Below are 12,022 nucleotides of genomic sequence, written 5' to 3' on the forward strand. Positions count from 1 at the left end.
GAGACGGCGCAGATGTGAGTGGGGAGCCGGGGAGAGCCGCCGGGGAGAGCCGCGGCGAAGCCCCTTCGCCGACAGGCGGGGGCAATCCCGGGAGCGAGCACGCTCCCCGCCCCCGGGAAGCCCCGGGTTTCCGCGGCGTGGGCGGGGCGGGCGGGGGGCGAGGGCAGCCCTCACCTGCGGGGGCGGAAGGCGGGATCCCCGCGGGCGGGGGCCCCGCGCCCCCCGCTGACGCCGCGGCCGCTCCGCCCCCGCCAGGTGACGTGATGCCCGTTGTTTTGGTGCGCCCGACCAATCGGACGCGGCGGCTGGATTCTACGGGAGCCGGGATGGGCCCGTCGTGGCGGCAGCAGGACGCTCTCCTGCCGACCGTCACGCATTGCGCAGGGTGCACCACCGCCCGGTCCTCCTGCGGCTTTAACGGCCCCGGCATGGACCCGCCGCGCCACTTCCCGGCGGGCTTCGGCCCCGAGCAGCAGCAGCAGCAGCAACAGCAGCAGCAGCAGCAGCAGCAGCGCCCGCCGGCGCCACCGCACTGCCAGCAGCACGGCCAGGACAAGCAGAGCCTCCTCCAGCAGCAGCAGCAGCAGAGCCCGTGCCTCCAGTGCAACAACTGCGCCTACTACGGGGCTGCTGCGGCAGCCGCGGGGGATAACCTACCCCTGCTGCTCCGCGCCTCCTCGCCGCTTTCGGGCGCCTTTCGGACGCATTCCTCGCCGCTGTCTTCCGCCGCCTCCTCCCGGCACGGCAGCCAGCTGAACGTCAGCGAGTTCACCCCGTCCAGCCATGCTGGCGCGTCCAGACAGCCTCACCAATATTCCCAGTACCACCAGTGCCATAGCCTACAGCAGCAGCAGGCAGCCAGCCCCAGCAGCAGTGTCAGCAGCAGCAGCACTCACCATCATCATCACCATCACCATCACCACCACCATCACCAGCAGCGCCGGGAGAGCAACCCCTTCACCGAAATAGCCATGAGCAGCTGCAGGTACAACGGCGGCGTTATGCGGCCGCTCAGCAACCTGAGCTCGTCCCGCAGGAACCTGCACGACTTGGACTCCGAGTCGCAGCCGCTCCAGGCGCCGCTCGCCAGCCCCACCGCCGCCGCCGCCTCTGCTCCCGCCGCCGGCAGCCCCGCCGCGCCAGAGATCGTGGTCTCCAAGCCCGAACACAACAACTCCAACAACCTGGCGCTGTACAGCTCCGCCGGCCCCGGTCCCGGCACGGGCAGCGCCAACAACGGCGGGGGCAAGTCCAGCAAGAAGAAGAACCAGAACATCGGCTACAAGCTGGGACACCGCCGGGCTCTCTTCGAGAAGCGCAAGCGCCTCAGCGACTACGCGCTCATCTTCGGCATGTTCGGCATCGTCGTAATGGTCATCGAGACCGAACTCTCCTGGGGCGCCTATACCAAGGTACCAGCTCTGGCGGCAGCCGGTCCCACCGCCCGCGGCCTCGTCCCCGTCCCCGTCCCGCGGTGTCCCCACTGTTCGGGTGGCGCGGTGCCGCCGGCCGCCTCTTCGGGCCGGGGTGGCGGTGGGGCGGAGCGGCCCCCGCGCATGGGTCTCTGAGGAACGGCGGTGTCTTTCTCTTGCAGGAGTCTCTGTATTCCCTCGCTCTGAAATGCCTTATTAGCCTCTCCACGATTATCCTGCTCGGGCTCATCATCGTGTACCACGCAAGAGAAATCCAGGTAACCTTTCCTTTTGTGGGTCAGGGAGCAACGCTGGCTTAGGTGGGGGGGTGCGAGGTGGTTTGTCCAGGGGAGTCATGGTGGTAAGTACTGAGCACTTCCTGGCGCTTCAAAAAGCAAACGTGGTCTCTGCAAGCCTGCCGAAGTTGGTGAATGGACCTTAGCCCTGGAGACAGGCACCAAACGACGGGCAGAGTTGTGCTATGGGATTGCTTAGCCCTTGAGGTACTTTCTAGGTGATGTGCCTGTCGTCTCCTGTAGCAGATGTACAGCAATAGTCTTTTATTTCCCAATGACTAAATTTCATACTGTGTGTTTTCTCTTGATGCCAAGGTTAATGGTCATCACTGTGCAGGGAATGTAATCTTCAGTGAGCTGTCTGAATAGGAGTATACTCTAGGAGAGTGTTTAAAAGGAGGGGGGAGATTGATGTTTGACTTGTTTTATTTAATACTGCAGGATCTAAGAATGTGACCAGGGAAGTGTCAGGAAGGATAGGGCTGAAAGTAAGAGGAACGTAATGGTCAAAGCTGTAGAATAAATTTCACAGATACTGTCACAGGTTCTGTCCAGGTGACATAGTCCTAATTTCAGTTGCATTTTTTTTATTATTTTTTTTATTTTTTTTACCAAGAAATTAAAATGTAGCATTTCGGCTCAACTGAACTCAAAGTTCAGATTTCAAAAATTCAAAGACAGAATTCAAAGTTCTGAGGGAAAAAATACCTTACTCATAGATACAGTGCTTTTGCTTTTTCAGATTAGAGACTCCTTGAGCTGAAGACTGAAATGTCTGGTTTCAAGGGCAATGAAGACTCTTCCACTGGTACCAGTCAGTTAAATAAATAATAATAAAAAAAAAGATTTGCATAGTACAATTCTTCTTCTGTGCAAATGAATGTTGTAGTTTCAACATGAAATGGTACGTAGTCTCCTATTTAGGGTACTATTTGGAAAATTTTATGTCACTGAAGACTTTTTGCCGAATCAAATCCTGTTGTACAGTCTTTGCATATACAAAACTTCTTTTTCTGGCTCAGAACCCAGTTTTTCTGCATTAAAATCAAAGATATTGAAAGCTGTTTAATGATATTGTATTGAACAAGTGAGTGTTCTGGAGAAAGAGCAAATTTATAAACTACAGTTATACTGATGAACAGGTTTCTTTATCAGTATAAAAATAAGTAAGTAGCACTCCTGCAGTGTGGGAGCCTTCTCTGGTGTATCTTCCTACAAATGTTGCTTCAGGCATGAACAGCAAAGCTGAAAACAAGCCCCCTGTAAATGCTTAAAATATTCTATGCATTTTTTTCAGAAACTTTAAATGGAAAATTTTATGGAAGATAACGAAATTGTTGTAGGTCCATGCAGATCCCCCAGCTTACATTGAGTAGTTACTCCAAGATTCAATTATTTGTTGGTTTTTTTCAGGTAAATATTTTAAAAAAACCCAATTGTCTTAGGGATCAGATCCCTTAGGGATCAGAAAAAAAAAATTAAAAAATTGTCATTCCGTTTTGGTTGTGGTATGGTTTTTTTGTTTTGTTTTCTTTTGTTTAGCTGATTGATTTAAAGAACTCCCTCATCTATGCAACTACATGGAAGGAGTTGTGCAATCATATGACTTAATGTAGTTTTCAGTGCTGCCAGATAGAGCACAAGTATACCTGCCTGTAAAATAGCAATACCCTGTGTTTTAGAATGAGAGACACCAGAAACTGCAGTAGTCATGTCAGTGCCTGGAGGAGCTGCAGCTTCAAGGGGTTCTGTCATTCACATCAAAAATGAAAAGAAGTTCTGTTTCGAGGAGTTTGTTAGAAGGATGTAGTATCCTCTGTAGCTATTAGATATCTGCTCACTTTAGAATTTAAGCATAATATGTTTTTCAGTACGTACTTGACTTTTAAAAAATAAGATGATGAAAGCGCAGGGCAAAGGCTATCTTGATTCTGTGGTAACAAAATTTATGTTGTACTAGACACCCGGGGAAAAAAAGTATCTTTAAAATCCCTTGGCTAAGTACATAGTGTACATAATGTTCTCCAGGCAAAAGGAGATACTGTGTAACCCTTAAAATGTAACATTTTTGAAATAACCTTTAAAGCAGACTGTTTGCACAATTAATGATGTCTGCCTTCAGAAAACATTCTGCTCTGTGCAGACGAATGAATAAGGTCTGCAGAACATAGCCCACAGATGGTTGAATGTGTCCTGCAGGACTTTTTGCATGAGCTATTTGTCAGTCCTGCTCCCATTGGAACATTCTTTTCTGATTATTATCTGAAACATACTTAAATTTTTTATAGTGTAAATAAGCAGGAATTCATTGAGAAAGGAAAATTTGTTCCATAGAACAGAAGAAGGTGGCTCTCTCCAGCTTGCAGCTGTGCTGTCTTTCATACGCTGGTTGGAGCAAACTAAGCATAAGTAGATTTTCCTACTTATCATGAAAAAAAAAAAAAAAAAAAAAAAAAAAAAAAAGTTGGGAAATAAGGATCTGACAGCTTAGTAATCATTACTGATTGTAGGATGGTTACTGGCTGAGAAACTCCCTATGATCTAAAATGCTGGCAAGTGGGAATCAGCTTTTTTGTTCTTTTCAGTAGTCTTTGGCCTTGATTAATTGGTAGGAAGATTAAATAGCCATTCTGCAAGGATGTCCATGGGAAAATACCTAGCAGCACAGAAGGTGGCTTTAGTCTACTGTTGAAGTGACATTGTTTGTATGTATTGTTTTGAAAACAGCCAGTACAACCAGTCTCTAGCGTTTGCCTGCCCCAGACTTGCTGCTTTTTTTTAAGGGAGTTGGAAGGGAAGTTTCTAAAGATTTGCCAAAATTCTTCCGAGAAGTGGTACAGCAACGTAAGACAACTGAGTTTTCTCTTCGTCTTTTCCCGCGGTTAGACCGTGATGGATGTGCGGTGGGGAGCTGGAGCCCGTGGCGTGCGGCCGGGCAGTGCCGCGGCCGCCGGTTCAGCACCGCAGACAGCTCCGCGCGGAGCGCCCGGCTCGGGCTACCGAAACCTGGTATCCGCACGGCCTTGTCGGGGGCTTCCCAAGAACTTACACACAGCTCTGCATCTAGCCAAGGTCTCCAGAAGGGTGGTAACTGCAGTGTTTAGACAAGGCTAACTGTAGGGATGCTAAGTAGTCTTTGTGAAATACTGGAACTGCTTAAATATTTTCCAGAAACATGTTTTCAGTCATGGCACTATATTAGTTATCCTGTATAACTCTAGGAGTAAAAATGTGACCTATTATGAGTTTAATGAATGTGAGTTAGTGTTAAGAATACAATGAAAGTCAGTTGAAAACAGTTGGGTTCAAATGTTAATTCATAGTTTATTTTGTCATTTCCAGAAAAGAGGATAAAAATTGTGAGCCAGTTTGCTTCACATCCTTCCCCCTTCTAGAAAAAGGAAAAAAAAAAAAAAAAAACAAAAAAAAAAAAAACAAAAAAAAAAAAAAAACACCCAAGTAATGAACAACAGTAACAGAGTTGGAGTTGAGGCTAGCGAGAACCCCAAAATGTGTGTTCAGGTTTTGTTCCATTTTTGTCATGCCTATAATGTTATTAAAAACATTACACTTGGGAGATAATGAAATATATATTTCTCTCTCTCCAGGCCTGTGTGGTTGTTGATTCAGTTCTTCAGAACAAGTGCTTTGTGTTTGAAAGTTCATGGGAGAAATGTCGTTCATTGTTATCCCAGCCTAGAACAAGTATTTCTCTGACTGTTACTCCAGTTGAGAGTTTGAGGAGGTGAAGGAGGGAACAGCTAAAAAGACAGCATTACCCAATGATCGTAATAAAATTTTTGATGCATTAATTATCCACTTCATCATGAATAAACAGTTTGTTACTTAATACTATTTTACATAATTAAAGCAGAGGCAGTATGTAACATAATTAAATTCTATCCTTTCAGACTTACTATTCCATTCCACATTTCTCTAATGGAATTTCATCCATAAATAAAATGGAATTTAAATTTTGAGTGGCAGTTTACATGATAAAGCTGCAGTTTTTCTACTTTTGTTTAAAAATGGATCTCTCTGCCTCTCTAGTATAGTTAGAGATAGAAATGCTTTTTAACTATGCACCCCTGAACTACTACTGACACTTTCTTCTATTACTAAGAGCAAAAGGATTAAAATCAAAAGTCTATGAAACTGCCATTCTGAGGTCTTTAATGTCTTTGGTTGGGCATTCTACCACAGCCTGGTCTTTCTTGAGAGATGGTGGTCAGTGGAAGAATATATCTGCTGGAACACCTCTTTAATGCTGGACTGCTTAGTGTATCCTTTCTGTAAATAAACATACTGCCTGTCCTGAATAATAATAACCTGAGTATTGCTAACCTGTGTTAAGACAGCTTCTGAGTCTCTTTTCCTTCTCCCTGGTACATGCACTCATGCAGAAACATGAAATTTGTTGGTGTTGGTTAAATCAAATAGAAACCTTATGTGTGTGTGTCAGCTGAGGTTTCTAACCACTTTTAAAATGTATTGCTAGTTCATACTTTGATAGAACACAAGTGGAAAGGCTTGCAAACTCCAAGGTTAAGGTTAAGCTATTGCTTGCATAGCAGAGCCTCACAGGTCTGCAGGGGAAAAGCACCATCAGTCCCAATGGTTCTGAAGTGGTGGAAAAATAACGTGCTAGATAGATTTGGAGTGAAACATTTTCAGTCTTCATTACCTTTGTATAAAATTACTGTAGCTGAGAGTCCAAATGACTTGCTGAAGAATCAAGAATCTTTCCCTGTGCCTGAAAACTTGAAAAAAATGAACAAGCAGTATCAGAAAAGGTGACAGGTAACAGAAAAGCATGATAGTAAATACATAATTCCTGTTTATTGTTCAAATACATCCCATAATGCATGATGGTAATAAACAGTCTGTGGGAGTTTCATTATCTTATCTGCATCAGTGGAAAAGTTTTGTGTTAAAAATTGTGCACCTGTGCTCCCTTACAGTTTCTTGTCCTAAGAAGTAATGGTTATTCTACAGACCAACTTATTTATTTTTTATTTATCTGTTATTTGTTTTATCCACGTCAACATTTCGCCTTCACTGGAGTGGGACATATGCATTTCATTGTCTTGCTGGCAATTTTTTGGCTTCTTGTGGAGTTCAGCATGTCTTTGCTTAGGTGTATTGAAGCATCAGGGATTGCTCACACAGACTGTAAATCTTCAGCTTAAGAAATTAATGAGTTAGACTAAGAGCACAGAGAGCAAGTCTAATGAAAAACTGCTGCAAATCAAGAAATAAACTTAAAAGTCTTATTTAGCCTGATCTGAAGTCTCTTGAGAATTAGTGATTTTTTTTTTCCAAATTATTCTAATGGATTTTGAGTCAAGCAACAGCAAAACTCATTGTGCGGCAGTTGATCAAGGACATGGTAACTTCATGTATAGATTCAAAAATTTCCTTCTGCCAATTAAGTTTAGTACACATTTCACTTCTGTAATGAACAGCAAGAAATCACATGGGAATCCAAGGACACTATATTTGACAAATTTACAGCATATCTGTCAAGTTAGCGCTGTAGAGTATTTTTGTGAAAACACTTAGTTTCAATTCTGTTCAGTACATTTTTGACAGTTTGTATGTGCAGATCCTGTTGATGTAGGAAACACTGCAGGTGCCCGTTGTCTCTGAAATAAGGCACTGCAATGCATATGGCATGGAAGGCAGGCTCAAAAATCTTTTAATAATGATCAGCCTTGGAAGGGGCAATAAAGTTAAACATCTATTGTGCCTCTATTTCCAACAGGCTTCATTAGATCATAGAAGGAGGTGGTAGCTGGTGGTCAGTACACGGAGTGATTGGTCTGGCCATACCTAGAGTTATCTATTTATGTCTGGTGTTGTTCTGACAGTTTTTTAATGAGGCTGTTAGAAGTTTTTCAGATATGAGATATGAGAAGGTATGTCATTGCCCCGTTGGAGGGGAGAAAGCACGGAAATCAGATTCTGGATTTGTATAAATTGTGTAGCTTAGCTGAAATGAAGGGATACTCTTGTCTGCCATTTTAGAGGCATTCTGCATGCCCATCTTAATGTGAAACTATTGTACACGTCAGATCTTTCAACTGTGGGACCTTCAGATTAGGAAATTGTATCAGGTACTTGACTGCAGCTCTTTTTTGCCTGAGTAGGTGAAAGTGTGCCAGAACTGATGAGTGTACATTAATGCTTTTTTGGTTTTGATTCTGGTTTGTATGTGATCCAGTAAATGTAGAATCTTGGGCTTTGAGTTTGATTTGAGATGTATTTGACATCTGTTTTGAGTGACAATCAGTACAGGAATGGCTGCTGTTTAGGACTTTGGAAAATTAAAAGGTTCTCTTTCAATCCCCTCTTTTCACCACTGGTGATGAAAGTTGTCACCTTCTCTTAGTAGAGGACAAAATATTGCTCTGAGCCTATGAAGATCCTTTTAAGTTGTAAATTACTATTAAGACGCTGTAGTTGATGTTGTAGCTTGCCTTCAGGTAAGCTGCAAATACTGATCACTGTAAAAATTTTCTTTTATGGACTAAGAATAAACTATAAAGTGTTCAGGAATTTTGTGAGGAAGTTTTCACAACTTTGTTCTATAGAAAAGACAAAAGTTGCATATTGTGAGAACACACATACAAATAGAATTTTTTTTTTTTCATACCCTTTTTTTAATTTAATAACTTAAATGACATTACATTGAAAAGCATGAATGGAAAAAAATTCTGTTCAATAAATGTGATGTGAGAAATACACAGTGAAATATTTGCCGATCAAATCCATAACATAATAAGTGTTCTAAATTGGTATGCTCTAAAGATCCAGTTAATTCACATATTCACAAACACAGATTCCTTAGTGTGATCATTCTTCATAGAGAAATATCACAATGTATTCTTGATTCGGTTGTGTAAATTGACCTTGTCCCATTATTTAAATGAAAGCCACATTAAGAAATTCCTTCATCTGTCCATCAGAAGATCAAAAGACACTGTCATGAGAACATGCTTTACAGCTTAGAAATAATTCTTTTGTAAAGGCGGCAGTCAAATATGAACATTTTATATTTTAAACTGGTGTTTCTGAAGTCAGGCTTTTGCAAACAAAAGTGTTCAGTTAATATCATGCATAAATATTTTCATAGTTGCAGAGTACCACACATTTGTAACTTACTGATTGATTCACTTCTTCCTGCTTGAACAGTCCCTGAAATTGAGCCCTTCATCTATGTGAAAACAGTCATTAATAAGCATAGTTTTATATTTACATTTTATAAAAGGGTGTGAATATTATATATCCCATGAAGGAGTGAGAGGAATGGGTTCTGAAGAGCAATATTCGTGTCTTCTAAGGTGCTTCCTTATCTCTTTCATTTTGTTGGAGGCTGATCTTTTGGAATTAAATTCCTTTTGAGGAAATTCTAAATCTTTTCATGGTCGATGGAAACGCTCTTATGTGTTCCATAATAAAGTAAAGCAAAAGGGTAAACCTCAAATTATTTTATATTTTAAAGTCCTCTCTTAATCTTTTTAAGAGTAATGTACTCTGGATTTTTTTTTCTCCTACAGAAACCTATTGAAACAAAACCTTGTGTCGAAGTGGCAGATTCTGAACTTTTTATCTATACTAGTACTGTAGAATTATCTTTATGTATAGTAGAGCTGGGTTCTAATATATAGAGCTGGGTTCTCTGTTATATGACTGACCAACAGAACTGTTTATGGAATTCTAGTTGAATACAATCAAAAAGTTACTGAAGGCTGTAGGACCCATGAGGGTCAAAACCAGATATTTAAGAGCTTGTATAGATCTAACTCTAAGTATAGTTCAACTTCAAAACCTCTTCTTGTAAAAGGGTATATTTGAAATAAAAAATAATTGAGAAGAAAATAGATGTGGGCTCATAGCTATAGATTTTATTTTCACCTGTGGATAAAGAGCTTTGTGGCCTTTCTTATCTGCGTTCTACAAAATATTATGTAACTGCTTGTCTTCAGTAAACAGTTATACATCAGTTCTGTGATTCGATGAGTAGGTGCAAGATAGTCTGAAAAGAAGGAAAAGCTTTTATAACAAGTATTCCTATTGTAAAAGGCAATTACCTGGACAATTCCTCACTCTTTTTTTTCTCACTTATGGGATGTTTTTACGAAGGGCAACACTGAGACTGAGTTCAGGTGCTGTGGAAGTAATGTGGGGATGGCTTCATAGCTAGAGTTGAAGCTCAGGCTTACCTATCTTGTAGTCTTTTGCTCAGATTAGTCATTTGTCCTGTAAATAAGACACTGTAATTGCCATCCATCTCTGCCTATAATTTTCAAGAATTACATGTGTACTTTTGCAGATGTCCCAAACACTGCAATATAAAATGAATGTAGTGCTCCACAATATGTTCTAATGAGATATTATTCTTTATGAAGCATTTTATTCCTAATAAAAGTTTTTATTCCATCTTTCATAGCTCTGCAAGTTTTGTGGCATTACTACAGTTATACACAGTCATTCGCACCTGTCCTATAACTGACCTCTTATGGTAGTGTCTTTCACTAGAGTAATGCATTTTGAAGCAATACTGCATTTTCTGTCACTTAATGAAAAAAGATTCATTCTAGTTGGTGAATGGTATTTTTTGTTTTGTTACAGTTGTTAGGCTTTTAAGACTATGATCTGTTGCAGGCAAAGGATAAGGCACGTCTTTAAAAATAAAAATGGCCCAGTAACTTTGATTCAGTCTGCACCATTTCATCCACAGAATAAATAAATAAATAAATACAAATAAAATCCACTTACATAAGAAAGCTGAATTCAGTCTGGGAACCTGGACTGAATGTCCAGGTGTGTCTTGACAGCACAAAATGAATTAGTTCCTACCTAAACAAATAATAAAAATTATTAGAAATAATGATCCTTAGCATTCACTGATAGCATCTAAGTTTGATGGCATTTTCATCAAATTCATTGTCACTGCATTTCTGCAGTTTCTGCATTTCTGCAGTTGTCATTTTTACACCAGCCAGGCACAATCTGAATTTTTGTGGCTCTAGTGTGTCCCATTGAGCATAAGGGTTGTGAAAATAAAGCTTTCTGAAACATTTTGAGCAGCAATTTTACCTTTTAATTGTGGATGGTAAGGAGATTGAGTGCAATCAGTGCAAATGTGTTTGATATATTTGATTTCCAGAGATAATAAAAAAACAAGTTGCTTTCATAACAGAGCATCTTTTACCTGAGAGCTGCTGTTTACAAGACAGATTTGATGAAGCTGTAACATTCAAATAATTATTGGGCAGCAAAAAGAGCTTTGCATACTAAGACATAGGCTAAGACAACTTTTTTACCCTGAGGAAGTAAGTGCTCTCATAATTATTAGTGATCAAGTAAAATGGTATTTTACCTGTTAAGAAATAGAAGTAAATACCTGTAAAGAAACTTGTGCCTATGTTTATTTAACCTGATGTTGAGAACTGTCCTACTTAAAGCTATTTAAGTTGATCTTTGAAGCAATTTGAAGACTTCATCTGCTATATGGTTTAGCCAGAAGCCCACTTTAGGCCTTCAGGTGGAAAAAATACTAAGCATATACCTTCCTTATTGCTGCCCCCTCAAAATTTGACTTTCCATGATGTTGAATAAAACCAAATGCCTCTAAACACTTGGAGTTAGTGCATAACTATGTTTAGTAGGATTTCTAAATGCACGAGTACTTTTAACTCCATTCAGCTTTTCCTTCTACACAATATACCTTCCCTTGTTTTAACAGTCATGATTCAGGAATAATTGGAGTTTTATTTCTATATTTATAGCCATTTTTAACATACACTTGAATGAAATTCTGGGTTAAAATGTGTTTCCAAGATAGTAAAAACACTTACAGGGACTTGATGATTCCTGTGGTGCTGATGTGTATTCACCCTCTGTCATTTAAATAAGAACGTAATCAGTTTTAAAAAACAGCATTCAAACATTCTCACATACCTGAAGTATTTGTATAATAAGTAAAGACTAGAGGAGGAATTGAGAAGACAGATTCTTGTGTATACGATGTGTTGGTACCCATCATTTCCTAAAACAAATTTCCTATTTTAGAGTCACTAGTAGGCTCCTTTGGCAGAACAAATGAGTTAGCACATCTTGTTTATCCTCAGATTCAGTGTTTACGCCTTTAACTTCTGTCGTCTCTGCAAAAATATTGTCGGTTTCTTCAGAAAATATGTCCATTTTTTTAGAATTGGTTTCAGTTTCCCTAGTAGTAATGAAGCTGATCATCCCTGAAGAGAGTGAGACTTCTCTTGCAGTGGCACATGGCAGTTGTTTGGGGAGATG

General features: G+C 41.0%; 1 protein-coding gene across 2 annotated transcripts in view; it reads left to right on the top strand.

The window, feature by feature from the left end:
* The first annotated feature begins 263 nt into the window (after nt 1-263).
* The window catches only part of KCNN2 (potassium calcium-activated channel subfamily N member 2), a 68,443-nt gene continuing 56,684 nt past the window's right edge, over nt 264-12,022 (top strand). Inside the window, exons 1-2 of one of the 2 annotated variants that reach the window (XM_040090000.2) lie at nt 264-1,412; nt 1,595-1,690. In XM_040090000.2, coding sequence (XP_039945934.2) covers nt 264-1,412; nt 1,595-1,690 — 1,245 coding nt within the window. The remainder of the gene's footprint in view (nt 1,413-1,594; nt 1,691-12,022) is intronic. The other variant, XM_040090001.2, reaches the window with a different exon arrangement.

This window comes from Hirundo rustica, chromosome Z (genome assembly GCF_015227805.2).
Source record: "Hirundo rustica isolate bHirRus1 chromosome Z, bHirRus1.pri.v3, whole genome shotgun sequence".
In the NCBI taxonomy this organism is placed as follows: domain Eukaryota; kingdom Metazoa; phylum Chordata; class Aves; order Passeriformes; family Hirundinidae; genus Hirundo; species Hirundo rustica.